This window comes from Mobula birostris, chromosome 16, assembly GCF_030028105.1.
Source record: "Mobula birostris isolate sMobBir1 chromosome 16, sMobBir1.hap1, whole genome shotgun sequence".
NCBI classification, from domain to species: domain Eukaryota; kingdom Metazoa; phylum Chordata; class Chondrichthyes; order Myliobatiformes; family Myliobatidae; genus Mobula; species Mobula birostris.
This window is the reverse complement of record NC_092385.1, coordinates 72,052,828-72,073,281: the sequence shown is the minus strand read 5'-3', so window position 1 is coordinate 72,073,281 and position 20,454 is coordinate 72,052,828. Positions and strand designations below refer to the sequence as shown.

The following is a 20,454-nucleotide window of genomic DNA, read 5'->3' as shown; positions in this document are numbered from 1 at the left end:
CAATTTGCTGTTGTCCTTCAGTTCCATATTCAGTAATGTAATAAAGTAATTGTCAACATGGCACCTTATCCAATGGTTTTCTTGCCCATTTATGCCAGTGCACAAATTTTGCCATCCACAGATTCACTACCCTCTGGCTAAAGAAACTCCTTGTCATCTCTTTTCTGAAAGGATGTCCTTCTATCCTGAGGCTATGCCCTCTGGTTGTCGCCTTCCCCACAATAGGAAGCATCCCCTCCATGCTCACTCTATCTTTGACTTTCAATATTGATTAGTTTCAATAACATCCCCCCTCCTTCTAAACTTGAGTACAGACCCAGATCCATTAAATGCCCTAGTACAGGTGGCCTCTGAAAGAAGAGAGCCCAATGTTGTCAGAACCTGAATCCCTGCCCCCCTATGCAAGCTCTTTGGCCATGCATTCAGCTTTCTATTTCTGTCAAGACATCTTCATACTACAGACGTTAAACTCCTACTGCCTGTTATGCTGCTGGTTGCTGTTTCCATAACAATCTTGTGTTACCAGTTAGGATTGTTGGCCGGCCAGTGGTGTAGTGGCATCCACACCGGACTTTGAAGCGTGTGGTTTGAATATAGCTGGCTCCTTGCACGCTTTCCATCCGTGCTGGGTTGAGTGTCAAGCTAGCAACTCGGCCTGGTAAAACACAGACAAAATGCTAAAGAAACGACAAGGCATGGAATGGAACTCAACAAGTCAGGGTTGTTAGTACACACCCGGATCCATTGAGCTGAACACCCAAACCTGGAGGACCAGTGGAGCCTCTACTGTTTGGCATGGGTGGCCCGACCAAGACCATGAAGCTCCAACTCCAGCCAACATAGCTTTCCGGGTCATTGAGGCACGCAAGCCTCCAAACCACGACAAGGTTGTGGTCCCTCTTGGGGGAGACATTGAACTCACTGCCCTGTAATTACTGGCACTAGCTGTGTCCCTCAAAACTGAATCATTTCATCCATCAATAGAATCACCCTTCCTTGCTTCCAAACTGGCTTGTCTTTTTAAGTGTCAGAAATATGTGTTGTAATTTCAGCCAGGTTATCTGTTTTCTCTTTCATGCTTATTTTTGAAAAGAAAAAGTACACATTCCATTTATCTGAATTATGTAGCTTTGTGTAAAGAAATTTATTTTCCATAAAAAGTTGTATCTATGCTGTCTCAACCTATAGCAGTCAATACTATAAGGGTCTCTACCTGTCTTTGGTTTCATTATTTTATAAACTTGTATCGACCTATATACTGATTGTGTATAATGAGGGGGAAAGGCCTGATTTTGCAAACCAATAAAAGACTGGGAAAATTTGTGAGATCAGACTGAGTCCATAGAAAGGAAGAATCTTTCTTCAGAACCAGTTTGTCAAGAATTGTTCAAATTTAGTTCTGCAAAGTTGGCAGCATTGTAAGAATCAAAATTGTTTAATGTCATTTCCAGTACACAAGTGTAAAGGGCAACAAAATAATTGTTACTCTGGATCCAATGCAGTGCCAAAATAAAACACACTAAGATAAAGTACACAACAATAAAAAAATACAATAAATATGAATACATGATAGTTAATCTACATAAGTTGTATGTCCATAAAGTGCTGGGCACAGGAGTGTCTATACATAAGGTGACTGACAGGAAATGAAAAGTAGTGGTGATTGGGGTTGTGGTGGGGTGGGTTAGTGCAGGGGTCCCCAACCTTTTTTGCGCTGCGGACTGGTTTAATATTGACAATATTTTGCGGACCGGCTGACCCGGGGTGGGGAGGGGAGGGGGTAGGGTTGCCATGGACAAGAGTAGCAGTCAAAAAATACGTTGTTTACCCCGAGAAAGACTACAATGACCATGAAGCCTTGCGCGGGCACCAGCGCGCATGCGTGACCTGAGCATGTGTGTACCTGCTGATATTATTTTCTGCAAATCGTTTTTGGCGATTCTGTTCGGGGGGCGGGGGGGGGGATGTTAATCACGACCAGAATATTGGTAATAAGGGGCTAATACACTCAATTTCGTTTCTAAAATGGTTTATCTAATGAACTTAATATTAAACACACAGCGCATATTTTCCTCGCATGAATATAGCGATAAGTCAATCATCGGGGAGGACAGGGGAGCTTGAAGTAAGTATTGAACGAACTTCCAGTAGAAGTGGTAGAGGCAGGTTCGATATTATTTAAAGAAAAATTGGATAGGTATATGGACAGGAAAGGAATGGACGGTTATGGGCTGAGTGCAGGTCAGTGGGACTAGGTGAGAGTAGCTATCGGCACAGACTAGAAGGGCAGAGATGGCCTGTTTCCGTGCTGTAATTGTTATATGGTTATATAAGTCACTTATCAGTCAATAGCATCATAACATTTTAAGTAATGTTTGGATATTAAACACATGACACATGTTTTCCCCGTATGAACATATAAAATCATTGCAACACACCAATATCACTGAATCAGTGGGAGCCCTGGGCTTGTCTTCCTGCAACAAGAGGGTCCTATCGAGGAGTGATGGGAGACAGCGATACTCGAAGGGGATTCCTTATGTCCAGTCTATTCCACAATTTAGTTTTCGTTGCATTCATTGCAGAGATATGTTGGAAATGGAAGCAATGTTTTCAGTACTTTCGTGGCTATCTCAGGATATTCAGCCTTGACTTTGATCCAGAATGCCGGCAGAGATGTTATGTCAAACATACTTTTCAGCCCTCCGTCATTTGCAAGCTCGAGGAGTTGATCTTCTTCCCGCGCTGACATGGATGACGCACTGTTAGTGACCTCGTGTGCATTCAAGCTCAACAGTGGGCGTGACAGGGAATGAGGAAAGGTGCAGCTGATTCATATCGCCAAATCATGTCGTTTCCTCACGGCCCAGTAGCAAATGCGCTGCGGCCCGGTGGTTGGGGACCACTGGGTTAGTGTGTGGAGGTGTTGATCAGCCTTACTGTTTGGGAAAGTAACTATTTTTGAGTCTGGTGATCCTGGTGTGGATATGATGTAGCCTCCTCCCTGATGGGAGTGGGACAAAGACTTTAGATGCAAGAGACTGCGGTTGTAGAATGTGGAACACAAAGAACTTCCCACAAGGAGCACTCATTCCCTGATACCCTGGGATCATTCATCTATATGCTTCCCACTACCCTTCTAGCACTATCTCCTGCAGCTGCAGATAAACATCCCTCACCTCATCCTTCACCATCAAGAGATCTTAACAACTCTTAACAGGAGAGGCGAAGATTGACATGCACTTCCTCCAACCTTGTCCACTGTGCTCTGTACTCTCGGTGTTTATTTAGAGCTGCAATGGGCTGCACCGCGACAACCACCCCCAGTTCAACCCTTGCTCAATCACAGGACAATTTACAATGAACCTAATAGTGGGTTCATTTGGACTGTGGGAGGAAACCGTAGCACCCGGAGAAAACCCATGGGGAATGTTCAGACTCCTTACAACAACCTGGGTTTCCTCAGCATCAGTGCCACCAGGTGCAGACCAGATAACCACTTTACCAAGTTTCTGCATTCCATCTGCAAAACCATCTCTAGTTGCCAGCCAGCTCAATTCCTCTTCTTCTTCCTCACCTTTCGGATTCTCACATCGGCCTTTCTTACCTCTGCTGCTTCCACTGCCAAATACAACTCTTCTTATTCCAGCTTCCAGCTGTATAGTCTGTAACCTGACAGCATGGTTATTTGAGCAGTACACGCAAGTGCTGGAGGAACTCAGCAGGCCAGACAGCATCCAGAAAAAGAGTGGAGTCAACATTTCAAGCCGGAACCCTTTGGTAGGACCGGAGGAAAAAAGCTGAGGAGTAGATTTAAAAGGTGGGAGGAGGGGAGAGAGAAACGCTAGGCAATAGGTGAAACCTGAAGGGAGGGGATGAAGTAAAGAGCTGGGAAGTAATTGGTAAAAGAGACAGAAGGCTGTGGAAGAAAGAAAATGGGGAGGAACACTAGGGGGAGGTGATACCAGAGAAAAGCCCCCTTTATTCCCGCTCATTGCTTTCTGCCAATCAGCCTTGCCTGTAATACCATGGACTCTTGTTAAGGAGCCTCATGTGTGGCACATTGTCAAAGGCCTTCTGAAGCTCCAAGCAAACAACAATCACTGTCTGTCCTGCTTGTTATTTCCTCAAAGAATTCCAATAGATTGTCAGGTAAGATTTCCCATTAAGGCATGGGTTCCCAATATGGAGTCCACGGAACCCGGTGTTAATGGTAAGGGTCCATGGCATAAAAAAGCTTGGGGACCCCTGTCGTAAGAAAACCATGCTAACTATGGCCTGTTTTATCATGTGTTTCCAAGTACCCTGAACCCTCATCCTTAATAATAGACTTAATTTTCAACATCACTGAAGTCAGAATAACCGGCCTGTAATTTGCTTTCTCCTGCGTCCCTCCCCTTTTAAAGAGTGGACGCAAGAGTGTTAATGCAAACAATGCATTTCACTGGATGTTTCAATATATATGTTTGTCTATCTATTGATTGAGATTCAATTGAGCCCTTCCAGTCCTTCAAACTACACCTCCCAGCAACCCCTAATTTAACCGTAGTCTAATCACACAACAATCTACAATGACCAATTACTCATGTAACCGGTACGTCTTAGGATTGTGGAAGGATGCAGGAGCACCTAAAGAAAACCCACCATTCCGAGGGGAATATGTACAAACTGCTTATTGATGACATTGGAATTGAACTCTGAACCCTGGCCCACGCTGTAATAGAGTTGAGCTAACCACTATGCCCATGTGATAAATGACTGAAATCTGAAAGACAACTGCACAGTTGCTCAGGTAACTCTGAAGCTAGGCGGGTCTATTTTTTTTAAGCTAATGATTCCCTTCAGTAAACTAGAGGCAACTTCTAGTGATGCTGTGACATTGCTCAATTAAAATGGCACGGTTTGGTTGAAAATTTTATCTTTTGCATCAGAGGGAAGTTGAAAGTAAATTTATTTTTCAAAGGATGCATGTTGCTATATACAACCCGAAGACTAATTTTCTTGCAGCAATTCACAGTAGAACAGAGAAATGCAATGGAATCAATCTTTTAAAAAATACACACAAAAACTGACAAACAACCAATGTATAAAAGACAAATTATGCAAATATTTAAAAAAAGCAAATAATAAATAATACTGAGTACAGGAGTTGTAGAATCCTTCAAAGTGAGTTCATAGGTTGTAGAATCAGTTCATTGTTGAGGTGAGTAAATTTATCCACTCTGGTTCAGGAGCCTGTTGTTTAAGGGGTAATAACAGCTGCTGAAGCTGGTGGCGTGGGCCCTGAGGCTCCTGTACCTCCTTTCCGATGGCAGCAGTGAGGGGTAATAACAGCTGCTGAAGCTGGTGGCGTGGGCCCTGAGACTCCTGTACCTCCTTTCCGATGGCAGCAGTGAGAAGAGAGCACAGCTTGGATGATGAGGGACCTTGATGATGGATGCTACTTTCTGCATCAGCGCTCCTTGCAGATGCACGATGGTGGGGAGGGCCTTGCCTGTGATGAATCAGACTGTCCAGTCACAGTATGCCTTTGGAATGTGGGGCGAAACCAGAACACTTGGAGGAAACCCATGAACTCGCAGAGAGAATGTATAAACTTCTGACCGACAGTAGGGGATTGAACGGGGTTGCTGCTGTAATAACATTACACTAGCTGCTGCACCACCATGCCACTTTCTACTACAGCTACAGAAGTGGTGGATATGAGGATTCATCAAAGAAAGGGGAATTGTCCAGGAAAGAGGATATAAACAGCACGTATTTGTTGATGACAAATTAGGTTTGATAAGCTTGTTGAAGTAAGTGAGATGGTTTACTCTAAAAATGCAGTTCATGTATTTAAGGACTCTCAAATGGAATTTAACTTCTCTGACAAAACTTGGTAAATTCATAGAAATGGAATGAACAGTGGCAGTTCGGATGTAAAACTGGAAGAAAGTAGAGTTGTGGTGAATTATTGTTTTTCTGGGAGAGGTGTATGATTTCCCCAAGGATCAGTTTTGGGGCCACTGCTTTTTTTGTGTAAAGTGATATACATGTGAATTCTAATGGATGTTGTTTAAACATAAAGACAGAAAAAGACCAGGATGCAGATTGAAGTGCAACCAAAGTTTAATGTGCAGAAATGGGAAGGATACAGATCATGTGCAGGCAGGAAGGAGAATTGAGCATTGCAACGCAGGAACAGACCACTCAGCAGATGATGTTGTGCCAAACTAATTAATCTAGTGACATCTGATTCTTTCGGCCTGCACTTGTCTGGATCCTTCCAATCTCTGCACATTTGTGTGTTATCTGAGAGTCTCATTAATGGTTCTTTCATTCTCTACCTCCACCATCACTGCTGGCATCCACCATTTTGTGTTTAAGGAAAGCTTGTGATGCACATCTCCTTTGAACCTTCATCTTCACACCTTGAATTCATACTTCTAAGTATTAGACATTTCAGTCCTGGACAGAAAGATTCCAACCATCCTAATAAACCTTTTGTGAACTCTCTGCATAGCCTTCACAACCTCCTTATAGTGGGGCAACCGGGAAGAAGAATAGAGCGGTGTAAGCTACAACCACCTATCGCTAACTTTAAAATGGCATTAAACATGGTCATGGGGTGAAATGGGTAAATTGTGAATGCGTATAGAAATTTCGAACTTCAATTCTTGCCGCTCTCTGTAAGGAGTTGATGTTCTTTCTGTGACCATGTGGATTTTCTCCATGAGTTCCGGTGTCCTACCACGTTCCAAGCTACGTATGTTTTACGGTTAGTGAATTGTGGCATGCATTTTGGCATCGGATGCATAGCAGCATTTATGGACTGCTCACATTACGTGCTCATGTTGGTCATTGACACAAACAGCACAATTCACTGTGACAATAATGTTCATCTTTAAATTTTTCTTTTCATTTCTTTCCCAATGCCATTATCCTCAATATCCCGAGGCTCAGCAGTGGTCAGAAATTCAAGTATACAAACTATATGCTGTAAGTCAGGGGTCCCCAACCTTTTTTGCACCGCGCACCAGTTTAGTGGTTTGGTTCAGTGGTTTGCATTTCAGATTTGGAATCGGATTTGTTATCCCTAATAACTTTGGTGAAACTTCTTGTTTTGTAGCAACAGTACAGTGCAATATATTAAACACTATTATAAGTTACAATAAGAAAATGTAATGTAGAAATGAGTAAGTTGAGAAAAAAGTAAGTAGTGTTCATGGATCCTTTCATAAATCTGTCAGAGGGCAAGAAACTTTTTAAAATGTCGTGCATGTCTTCAGACTCCTGCACCACCTCTTCAAGGGCGTGTCCTGAATAGCGCCGCCTTGTGGCACCTTCTTTTGAAGATGTCTTCGCTGGTGGTAGGGTGGCTTGTGCCTGTGATGAAGCTGACTGAGTATACAACCTTCTGCAGCTTTTGCCAATCCTATATATTGGCACCACTATACCAGTTAGAATGCACTCCATGGTACTTCTATCAGAATTAGAATCAGGTTTATTATCACCAGCATGTGTCCTGAAATTTGTTAATTTTGCAGCAGCAGTTCAATGCAATACATAAAATAGAAGGAAAAATTAATAATACTAATAAATAAGTAAAATCAATTACAGTATGTGTATATTGGATAGATTAGAAATCGTGCAAAAAAACATATAATGCATATTTTAAAAAGTGAGATGGTGTTCAGGGCTTCAGTGTCCATTTATGAATCAGATGGCAGAGGGGAAGAAGCTGTTCCTGAATTGCTGAGTGTATGTCTTCAGGCTTCTGTACCTCCTACCCTGATGGTAACAGTGAGAAAAGGGCATGCCTGGGTTCTGGAGGTCCTTAATAATGGATGCAGCCTTTTTGAGACACCGCTCCTTGAAGATGTCCTGGATACTTTGTAGGCTAGTACCCAAGATGGAGCTGAACCCTCTGCAGCTTCTTTCGGTCCTGTGCAGTAGCCCCCACCCCTGATACCAGATAGTGATGTAGCCTGTCAGAATGCTCTCCATGGTACAACTATAGAAGTTTTTGGGTGTATTTGTTGACAAGCCAAATCTTTTCAAACTCCTAATGAAGTATAGTCGCTGTCTTGCCGCCTTTATAACTGCATCGATATGTTGGGATCAGGTTAAGTCTTCAGATCATGACACCCAGGAACATGAAACTGCTCACTCTCTCCACTTCTGATCCCTCTGAGGACTGATATGTGTTCCTTTATCTTGCCCTTCCTGAAGTCCACAATCAGCTGTTTCATCTTACTGACATTGAGTGCAAGGTTGTTGCTGTGGCACCACTCCACTAGTTGGCATATCTCATTCCTGTATGCCCTCTCGTTTCCATCTCAGATTCTACCAACAATGGTTGTATCATCAGCAAATTTATAGATGGTATTTGAGCTATGCCTAGCCACATAGTCATAGGTATAGAGAGAGTAGAGCAGTGGGCTAAGCATACACTCCTGAGGTACACCAGTGTTAATCGTCAGTGAGGAGGAAAAATTATTACCAATTCGCACAGATTGTGGTCTTCCGGTTAGGAAGTCGAGATTGCAAAGGGAGGTATTGAGGCCCTGGTTCTGTAACTTCTCCATCAGGATTGTGGGAATGATGGTGTTGAAAGCTGACCTATAGTCGATGAACAGCATTCAGACATGGGTATTTGTATTTTCCAGGTGGTCTAAGGCCGTGTGAAGAGCCATTGAGATTGCATCTGCTGTTGACCTATAGGCAAATTGTAGTTGGTCCAGGTCTTGTTGAGGCAGGAGTTCAGTCTAGTCATGACCAACGTCTCAAAGCATTGTATCACTGTAGATGTGAGCACTACCGGGTGAGTCATTCAGGCAGCTCACATTATTCTTAGGCACTGGTATAATTGTTGCCTTTTTGAAGCAAGTGGGAACTTCTGCCCATAGCAGTGAGAGGTTGAAAATGTCCTTTAATGTTCTATAGACATTTGTAAGAGCTTTTCAAATATGCTCTCCATTTCTTTGATTACAAACAATATGTAAATATTGTTGGTCTGAATGAATGCAGTTACGAAGAAAACATAGCACTGCGTCTACTTTCTTAGAAGTTTGCGAAGATTCAGCATGTCATCTAAAATTTGACTAACATTATAGATATGTGATGGAGGGTATATTGGCTGGGTTGCATCCCAGCCTGGTATGGAAACACCAATGCCCTTGAAAGGAAAAGCCGTCAGAAAGTTGTGGATATGGCCCATTTCATCATGGGTAAAACTGCCCTCATCTACATGGAGCACTGTTGCAGGAAAGCAGCATTCATCATTGAGGTCCCCTAATATCCAGGCCATCCTCTCTTCTTGCTGCTGCCATCAGGAAGAAGGAACAGGAGCCTTTGAACCAGAGGGGATAACTTAACTTAACTTAACTCGACTTGCCTTATCACTGAACTGTTTCCACAACCTATGGACTCTATTTCAAAGACTCTTCCTCTGATGTACTTGATATGTATTTATTATTATTATTTCTATTCCTTTTTGTATTTGCAAAGTCTGTTGTCTTTTGCATATTGGTTGTTTGTCCGTCCTGTTGGTTATGGTCTTTCATTGATATGATTGCGTTTCTTATATTTACTGCTAGGGTTTGCAAGAAAATGAATCTCAGGATTGTATATGGTGACATGTATAGAACATAGAAATCTATAGCATATTACAGGCCCTTCGGCCCATAGTGTTGTGCCCACCATGTACCCTTGTCTAGAAACAGCCTAGAGTTTCCCTACATCATAGCCCTCTTTTTTATGCTCCAAGTACCTATCTAAGAGTCTCTTAAAAGACCCTACTGTATCCGGCCTCGACTACCATTGCTGGCAAGACATTTGATAATAAATTTCCTTTGAACTTTTGGACTTGAATTTACAGACATAATATGCAATTCCAAAACTTGTAGAAATACTTGTTGAAACAGTTTTTTTGGAGCTTTTGATGGAGGAAACATATTTGGTCTGAAAGAAAAGTCTAGAAATGGGAAACAAAGTCGGTGGTGTGATTAATAGATGGTTACTTTAGATTGTTTTATTTCTCTTCCCATTTTGAGCGTTTCCATGGTAATGAATTTACAGGCTCTGTCTGAAGCAAGTGGAACTGCACGTAGGCCGGACGTCAGGCATGCATTGCGAGACATGTCTGTTAATGTTAATGAACCCAGAGTCCCTCTTAGTGCTCTTGTTATTCTTCTGAGAGGCACAGGCATGACTCGTACCTTATTAGGCCGTCTTGAATGTGATTTTATTATAATGTCACGTGAAAATAGTGAGATTGTTTTCAAGTAATTTTTTGAGCATGTATAGTTGTAGTTGGGTGTGGAAGCAGGATAGAACCACCGGGAGCTGGGCAGGCCGCTTAATTGGCACTATGCTTCAGCAGTCTACAGTAAATTTAAGCTGTCCAGAAACTTCCCCAGTCAGTGGCAGCTGTCCCCGGAGACTGCCCGTTCGGTTAGTGAACCACACTCTGCTGAGGTCTCTTTCCCTTTTTTCCCTTGCTTGCGGGGGAGGGAGGGGCAAGACTAGTAGGAGGTGTCTCAGAGCTGATTGGATGTCCTGTACAAAAGTGAGTGAGACTATTTGTTCAGGAGCTTGTTGACTAGTCAGGGAGCCTGTGGCTTGGGAGCCAGTGTCAATCACAATACACTATACTTTGAAGAAGTGTGGGAGCAGACATTCAACAACCTGACTGCAGTCTGCCTTCAATATCTGATTACTTAAGGTGAACAGATTTAAGTAATCTCCCTCCCTCCACCTTTTAATTCTACTCCTCATCTTTTTTTCTCGTCCCAGTGAAGGGTCTCAGCCTGAAATGTTGACTGTACTTTTTTCCATCGATGCTGAGTTCCTACAGCATTTTGTCTGTGTTGCTTGGATTTCCAGCTTCTGCAGATTTTGTCTTGTTTGTGATCAGATTTGAATTCTGTTACTATTTAGCAGGAATCTACACTGCATTATGTAGATAATGAGCAATTTCAAAACTCTCAGCTTCATAGTACACAGATTTAAGGAGTGTCGCTGCAACATACTCCATTAGTTTATCAATCTGTGGTACAACAGTGTGTACAAAACTTGTGATCAGGCACCTGGCTGCAAGTCTGTACAACGGATTGCAAAGGTTTATCAAGGTCTCACTTCCACCCATCAGATATTTGTTGGGAGCACTGCACACACACACACAGGGCCTTAGCATTAATTCCTTTCATCTATCCAACTGTCTTCAGGCAGGAGGTACCTTAGCAGTAGGATGGGAACAGCTTCTTCCAGGCTGTAAGACTTCTGAACTCCCTGCCACCTCCCAGGTGTCATCACGCATGAAGCACCAGTAGCCTTGTACTGATCACTTTTTAACTTGCACATGCACCTTATTTGTTAATTTATTTGTGGTCCTGTGTTGCGCATCTTGGTCGGAAAGAACATTGTTTCATTTGGTGGTATACATGTGTATGGTTGAAACTTGAATTTGATTAGATATAACTCTACATGTAATTCTCTTGAGGCAAATGAGGCCAGTTCAGTTGGAAATTTAATGCAGGGTGCTGAGCTTGCTCCTGGCACCAAGTGAACTGGGAACAGTTGTTCACCATTTTTGAAATAGTTCTGGGGGGAAATCAGTGTCCATTTTATTAGGTACACCTGAACACCTCGTTAAAGCAAATATTTAATCAGCCAATCATGTGGTTGCAACTCAATGTATAAAAGCATGCAGACATGGCCAAGCGATTTAGTTGTTGCTCAGACCAGACATCAGAATGGGGAAGAAATGTGATCCAAGTGACTTTGACCGTGGAATGATTGTTGGTGCCAGATGGGGTGGTTTGAGTATCTCAGAAACTGCTGATCACCTGGGATTTTTACGCACAACAATCTCTCGAATTTACAGAGAATGGTGCAAGAAACAAAAAAAAACATCCAGTGAGCTGCAGTTCTGTGGGCAAAAATGCTTTGTTAATGAGAGTGATCAGAGGGGAATGATAGACTGCTTCAAGCTGACAGGAAGGTGACTAACTCAAATAATGGTGCACTACAACTGGTGTGCAGAAGAGCATCTCTGAACGCACGACATATTGAACTCAGTTCTGAGCACAGTATGAAGCTGAGTTACACTCAACTGAAGGACCAGGTACTTTTGGTGTTGGCTTCTCAGCGTTTTATGTTGGGGATGTCACTGGTGGCTAACTTAATTGAGAAGGGTTTGATTTGCTTAGACTATAAGATCATGACATAGCAAATGCTCAATTAATATCATGACTTTTTATTAACAGTTTAATGTTTTTAAATTTAATGTGATTTATTTGAATCTACTTTAATTGATAATCAATGGCTTTTAAAAGCATTTAGCATTTGAAATGCCAAAGTATTGGAAGGCTACAGGTTGGTAAACAGTCAGCTTGAACGAGTACTTAATAGTTGGCATGAGCAGGGTGGGCTGAAAGGCCTTTTTTGTAGTGTATGACTTTTGTTTTGAACTCTAAAAATTAGATATTTAGAAGGAGTTAAAGAGGCCTTTCATAAAATGAGCTATCAAAAAACTATTAGAGTTTTCATGGGATAGATTAGATTAGATTAGATTCAACTTTATTGTCATTGTGCCGAGTACAGATACAAAGCCAATGAAATGCAGTTAGCATCTGACCAGAAATGCAAAGAATAGTGCTATTTACAAAATAACTGCGAACAAAATGTAAGTGCTACAGCACACAAATTTAAAAGTACTGAGACAGTACAATATGGGTGTAATACTGCTTAGCACTGTGATGTGAGGTTCAGCAGGGTCACAGCCTCAGGGAAGAAGCTGTTCCTGTGCCTGCTGGTGTGGGAGCGGAGGCTCCTGTAGCGCCTGTAGCTACAATTCTAAATATTCTAAGGATAGGGCTTTAGAATCACTGCTTGAGGCCAATCCATGCTCATGGAGTGCCCAACTTCAGTGGTTATCTGCATTTTTGGAACCCTGTAATTTGATACACAGTAGGTGCCTGGCCCCAGCTCCTTGATGTTCAGAAATGGAGTTTAACTGCAAAAAGGCTAGCTAACCAGAAAGAAGTTCTGTATATAAAAGTCTCTGATCAGTCAGGGAGAGAGCATAGAACAGTACAGCCAATGCAGGCCTTTTGGCCCGCAATGTTGTGTAAAACCCTTCAACCTCTTCTAAAATCAATTTAACCCTTCCCTCCCACATAGCCCTCTATTTTTCTTTAAACCATATACCTATCTAAAAGTCTTTTAAATGTTCCTAATATATCTGCCTTACCATCATCACTGGCAGTGTACTCCACACAGTCACCACACTCTGGGGGAAAAGAATAAAAAAAAAACTACCTCTGACTCCTCCCAATACCTGGAAGTTATGCTCCCTTGTATTTGCCATTTCTGTCCTGGCAAAGTGTCTCTTGCTGACCACTTGAACTATGCCTCTATCTTGTTACGTTGGACCTTGTCTAGTGGCTCAGGTAAATAGGACCGTCTCCTCTATTTTGTCTTCAGTTCGGAGTGAGTCTTCTGATGGTCACAGTGATGCTGCTGATAGAGCTGCTGCCTCAAGGATCTTGTCACCCAGGTTCAACACTGACCTTGGGTGCTGCCCATTCTTCCTGTAATTATGTGGAGTTCCCTGGTGCTCTGATGGATTCTGATATTTTTAATCCAAGGTTCTTTCCCAAGTGTGGGAAAAAAGGAACAAAACTTGTTGCTTCACGATTGTTTTACTAAGCGTTAACAGAACAAAGAAAATTTGAAGCGGGTAGTAATGGGAGCAGAGGCTCTTGAGTGAAGGGAGAGAGAAGCAAAAGGAAAGAAGGTGTGCTGCCATAGTCAGCTCTTTTTATACCATAGAAAAAATTTTATTCAAATTTGCAGATAAGAGTCAGCCAATCAGGTGTCTGCTATTCAAATAACGCAACACCAGAGAAGCTTCCAGAGCTGTTCAGAATCGTACAAGGGGACAGACTGAAAAAAGTGCATGTACATACTGTAAAGTAAAGGCATCCGTTAGTCTTGCGAGACCATGGATCTGCTCCTGGAAAGTCTTCACTCTCCAGGGCGCAGGCCTGGGTAAGATTGTATGGAAGACCAGTAGTTGCCCATGCTGCAAGCCTCCCCTCTCCATGACACCAATGTTGTCCAAGGTAAGAACATTAGGACCCATACAGCTTGGCACCAGTGTTGTCGCAGAGCAATGTGTGATTAAGTGCCTTGCTCAAGGACACAACACGTTCCCTTGGCTGGGGCTCGAACTCACAACCTTCAGGTCGCTAGTCCAATACGTTAACCACATGGCCACGTGCCCACACATGTACATACTGTCGCAACTATAAAACATACTAAACATTTAGATATATATAATTAATTATAAAAAAATTACAAGAGAGTAATTGTTAAACTGCAAAAATATGGAGAATTAAACATCTAATCTAATCCAACAACTCCCACATCTAAAAATGCACTGCTAGGTTAATTGACTACAGTAATTTCTTCTAGTGTATAGGCAGTGTCTTGCACATTATCTTAAACCTACAGCCTAAGATAAGACCATAAGATATAGGAGCTGAAGTAGGCCATTTGGCCCATCGAGTCTGCTCCGCCATTTAATCATGGGCTGATCCAATTCTTCCAGTCATCCCCACTCCCCTGCCTTCTCCCCATACCCTTTGATGCCCTGGCTAATCAAGAACCTATCTATCTCTGCCTTAAATGCATCAATGACAGGGCCTCCACAGCCACTCATGGCGACAACTTCCACAGATTTACCACCCTCTGACTAAAGTAATTTCTCTGCAGCTAAGGGGATGTTTCTTGTTGTTTGCCCTATCTGTGTCCCTATTTGTAACCTCAATCAAATTAACATCCCTCCTTTCCCCAAGCTTCTGTTTCAACAAAAGATGCCCTGTCTATCCATTCTTTTCCCAGAGGTGAAGCACCCCATCTCTGGCAACATTCTAGTAAATCTCCATTCCACACATTGCAGACTGTTCACATAAAACCGTAAGATATGCCAGAAGAACTGGGCCATTCAACCCATTGAGTCTGCACACCACTGAATCATGATTTTCAAGAAATTAACCCCATTCTCTCAATTTCTCTCTGTAGCCCTTAACCCTCTTAATATTCGAGCACTTGTCAATCTCTGCTTTCAATGCACCCAGTGAATTGGTTGCACCACCTTCTTTAGCAACAAGTTCCACAGGTTCATCACCCTCTCAGCTTTAAAGGCACATTCCTTTCTTCTGAGGTTGTGTATCCTTTCTATAATATGACAACCAGAACTACACTGAATCCTCCAGCAGTGACTTAAATAATAAGTTCCCTGCTCTTTTATTCTCTGTCCCAGCTAATGTAAAGTATCCCATCTGGCTTGTAAACAACCTTACCAACCTGTATGGCAGCCTTCAGGGATCTAGGCACGTATACATCAAGGTCCCTCTGTCCTTTAGTAGTACTTCAGTATCATTAATTGTGTGTCCTGATTATGTGTGCCAGAAAGCTCATTTGTTTTAGAATAACTTAATTTTATTGGTTGATATCCAAAACAAGTTACATTCAGATCTTTTGCTCCCCAAGTGCACATTCTGTAACTGGGTAAAATCCAAGATTTCAAGTTGATTGTTGGCGCAAACACACATTGCTTACAAATGTACGGTATTTAATGAGAAGCTGGCAGAAAACCTATGGTGTATGGCGTACTGGGTTGGGGGCTGGCCCTTCCCATTAGTGCTGCCCAGCAGTGTTTGCTCAGTGGAAGACAAGCTGGATTGTGTTAGTCCGAGGCTGCACTAACACGTGGTAAGGATTAATGCACGCTTGTTCCTGCAGAAACATGGCTCCAGGACAACATCTATGCACCATTAATCTACAGGCCATGACACTCAGGGACTTGGGCGAAATTATTACTTTTAACTGTTTTTCTTCTATCATAATTATATGCACTATGTTTTGTGTGTTGTGTGTGTGACTGTTGGTACTGTGTTTTGCACCTTGGCCCCAGAGGAACAGTGTTTCGCTTGGATGTGTTCATGGGTATGCTTGAATGACAATTGAACTTGAAACTTGTATCCAGCCTGGCTTAAATTTGATTTAAGTTCTTGAAAATCTGTGTCGTTAAGATAGGATTGCAGAAAAATAAGGTAACTGCAGAGGTGCTCTTTCTGCTGATGAGAGTGATTTTGTGTATGGTTCCTGTTTGGTTATCCCAATTATGCTTCATTCATTACATGGCCTAGTAATTGGAACATAGGCCGCTGTAATTTGGCCAGAAACAAAGAGCAAGAGAATCACTGCCTATTCCAGGATAAATTATCCCTGTTTCTCTTTATGGAAGTGTTTCACCTTGGCTGCAGTGAGATTCACATCCCATGGCATGGTGAAGCATTTGATGCATACTGGGAAAAGCTCATGAGTCAGCAAGTTGTAGATTTGTCTCCTTTGAGACCAGTTTATAATCCAGCCTGACATTGCCATACACTGTGACATGGTTTGGCTACCCTGGCAGCTAGTTTCAAGTAAGATGCTAAATGAAGGTTGCTGGTTCAGTTTGATACAAGCACATGAATTAGGAGTCAGCTGATTGAGCCTAATCCATCATTCAGTGAGATCACAGCTGATCTGAATGTAACCTCAACTCTGAAGTTATGCCTAGCCACAGTATTCTTTCGTTCTCTAAGAGGATGGACTGTATGTCTCTGCCTTGAATTCAAGAGATGCAGATGCTGGAAATCCAGAGAAATGAATGTAAAATGCTGGAAGAACTCAGCAAGTCTGGCAGCCTTGGTGGAAAGGAATGAACAGCCAACATTTCGCCAAGATAAAAAGCAGCTTTAAATACTCATTTTCACTTTCCTTTAATGAAGAAGGTGATGTCATGATCCTTTGAGAGTTTTTGCCTCATCTTAATCTTAAAAGGGTTATTTGTTTTCAAGCAGTGAACCCTTGTCTACATCTCCCATATCCTGTCCACATCCATGTTGTCTAGACCTTTGAGATCTTGCATGGTTCAATCATCACTCTAAATTTCCAATGGAGTACAAACCTACACCCTCAGACCTTTCCTCGTAATTGCACTTTTGATGACCACTGACAGTTAATTATTCTGCAAGTTTCTTCAAATAATGAAATTGATTACTTTGTAAGATTTTTTGTGGGTCATTGGCCTTGCTGGTCAGACCAGCATGTGTTGCTCATCCCTAATTGCTGTTGAAAAGGTGGTATTGAGCTGCTACCTTGAGCCACTTCTAGATTTTGCTTCCATTGTGTTGAAGGATCGGAAATTCCAGAATTTAGGTCCACTGATGACCAACTGGCATTGTACTTCCCAATCAGTGTGGTTTGTACCTTGGAGGAAAGCAAATGAAATAGAAGCAAGAATTGTCGATTCAGCTCACTTAGCCTTTGTCATTTAGCAAGATATTAATTGTTCTTCTATCTCTTTGTTTTCATAATCGTTTAATGTACTAAGGTCTATCAATCTGTTTGAATCAACTTCAATGCCTGATTCTCTGCAGACTTATAAATATTTACTGCTTCTCAAAATAATTCTCCTCTTTTTAGTCCTAAATAGCCTGCCTCTTATTGTGAGATGGCAGCACTTAGTTTCATCTTTTCTGCATCTACCTTGTTGAGCCTATTATATATTTTATACACTTCAATGAAGCTGTCTCTGTTTGTTCTGAATTCAAGAGAATAAAGGCAGACTTATTATTTCCTGTTATCTATCCTCTGCTATCCCAGGAGCCAACCTGATGAATTCATAACAAGTATATTCTTCCCTGGGAAGGGAGACTGATGTTGTACACAATTATTTATCCTTGTCATTAAAGGACTTGATCTTGAATGTGCAGCTGGGCTGAAGGTCAAATAGCCAACCCTGTTTCTTTTTTCTGTTCTTTGGTCCCTATTTGGACCAAGGCTGTGGTAATGTGCTGGCAAAGCTTGCGCTGGTCATTGGTGAGCAGTTTGGTGGCATAGTTGACAACATACAGCACTGTGCAAAAATCTTAGGTACGTAAGCTGAGGTGTATAACACTTTTGCACAGTACTGCTGCTGCAAAAAAAAAAAATCATGGCCTAAATCTAATTCTGATATGGGTCTCTATTGTGGACTGACAGTGGGAAGGGTGCAGGGAGAGGGGAATCATGGGTTGGGGCTAGGGGAAGAGAGAGGGAGCGGGAAGCACCAGAGATCCATTCTGTAATGATCAATAAACCAATTGTTTGGAATCAAATGACCTTGCCAGGTGTCTCAGGGCAGGGTTTGTCAGCACCCACATCATTTCTCCCCAGGCTTGCAATTCCATCACTTTGCTGCTGTTTGAGAGTAGAGCACTTGGTGATGATTTTCTGGATTTATTTTCAATTTTAAGAGTAAAATTTAATCAAATTCATTTGGATTAATCCCATTTGTAGCTTGGAAGTTCCTGTACACTTCATTCAAATCATAACAAGCACATGTACCTTCACTCAGAAACTTAGATTGCCTAATGTTGCAGTTAACAGTGTGGACTTCTTTCAACTTTGTGACATTACTGCATTGTGAAGTTACTGCTGTGCGCTTTCCTCTTTAGCAATGATCTGCTAACCCTGGTACTTATTTGAAAATGGATACTTACTGCAGATAGAAAAAAAAGCTGGGTCTGCAGAATTTTCATGGGCTTCTATCCATTCGACTGTAAACACATTGAATAAGAGTGGAGGTCAAATAATCTTTCATCTCAACTGTGCTCCAATGTTGCAGAAACAGGCCACTGGGATTGTTGAGGAAAGTGGTGAGTGGGTCACTCAGTGCCAAAAGAGGTTGATGGTTTACTTGTGAAGGATTGCTGTCTCTTTCATTTACCCCTTTCTCACTAGTGTTATATCCAATATAGGAGCACATCATATGATCCACATTTTGCTGAATTCCTTGTATTTTCCATTCTGAAAAATTAGTGTATTTTATTTTGTGTTGCCTTCTGAGCACTGGATAATTAATTTGAACCTTCTGTTGTTTTTTTTAAACAGTTATCTGAATGATCTTGAAAGGATAGCAAGATCTGATTACATCCCCACTCAGCAGGATGTACTGCGGACCAGAGTCAAGACCACAGGCATCGTAGAGACCCATTTTACTTTTAAGGACCTACATTTCAAGTAAGCATCACAGAATTAAATTTGCAGTCAATGCTCTTGCTTCTGATTAGATTAAAAACAAACACTGCACAAATCAATACAATAATGTATTTTTAGATGGAAAGATGGCCTCTTGCGAGCCTGAAGCAAGATCTGAATGGTTATTAAGGAATATGTCATTGGTTGCTAGGAACATGTCAAAGTTTGTTTATCAATGCTGAACTTAAGTTATTGATTCTATATTTTCTATAGCTGTTAATGTTGGGATCTCTTTCAACATGTATTTCCCTTGGTCAAGCACAATTTTCTGCCAAAAGGGTATGAGTAGGTTTTCTGCCAAAGCACTGAGCAGGTTTTTGCCAATGCTGCTTTTTGAGTTGAGTATCGATCAATCGAGAATAGAATGCAGAAGCTAAGCAGTTGATCTAATGGAACAAAGGACTGGGGAAAAAGTCAATAATTACAGTCAGATTACCATGAAGACCTAAAGTACTTCAGGGAAGAAAACTTATTATTCTTCTTCTCTGATGTGGCCAATGTCTGATACAGGGCCCTTGCTAATGTGGTTAATAATATATTGCCACTGACCAATCCTCTGGGTACAGAGGCCCAGGCTGTGTAGTTTTTCAATCAGGACTGTAGGAATAACAGTGTTAAACACTGAGGTATAGTCAATGAATAGCATCCTCACATAAATGACCAGGTGATATATACATCCTGACATATTGTCCAGGTGATCCAAGGCCACTAGGAGAGCCATTGAGATCACGTCCACTGTAAACCTATTGTGGTGATAAGCAAATTGCAGTTGGTCCAGGTCCTGAGGCAGCAGTTTATTCTAGCCATGACCAACAACTTAAGGCATTTCATCACTGTCGATGTGAGTGCTGCTGGCCGATAGCTATTAGGGCAACTCACACTGCTCTTCTTGGGACCTGGTCTCAGGACATCCCTCTGCATTGGATCTTTGACTTCCTAACCAGAAGACCACAATCTGTGCCCATCATTAGATGGACTCTTTTTATAAAAGCAAGATGAATAGCTGAAGAAGTTCGGCAGAATTAATTTGAACCACAGAAGCACTGGTGTATATTTGTCTTCCATATCATGTTTTTAAGACCGCCTCTGCCTGTGATTTCCCGTATGTGTCTTCTCATTTACATTCTATGTTCCTGTTTTTTAAAAAAAAAAGCAAAGCATTAGATCTTTCACAGAAATTTGCATATTTGATTGGCTGATGGGCACTCCCCTCATTTTTTACATAATAAAATATTAATATTGAAAGATTAACCTTATCCTTTTCCAATGTAGCATATTTGAATTTAATTTTGTTAAAGTGGATTTCATGTTTTGATAATGATTGGCTTCTTG

The 20,454-nt window shown here is 41.8% G+C and overlaps 1 protein-coding gene across 1 annotated transcript in view; it reads left to right on the top strand.

The window, feature by feature from the left end:
• LOC140211217 (guanine nucleotide-binding protein G(i) subunit alpha-2) overlaps window positions 1-20,454 on the top strand; it is a 321,281-nt gene that overhangs the window by 223,466 nt on the left and 77,361 nt on the right. The window contains exon 5 of the mRNA XM_072280827.1: window positions 18,976-19,104. Within this exon, the coding sequence (XP_072136928.1) occupies window positions 18,976-19,104 (129 nt within the window). The remainder of the gene's footprint in view (window positions 1-18,975; window positions 19,105-20,454) is intronic.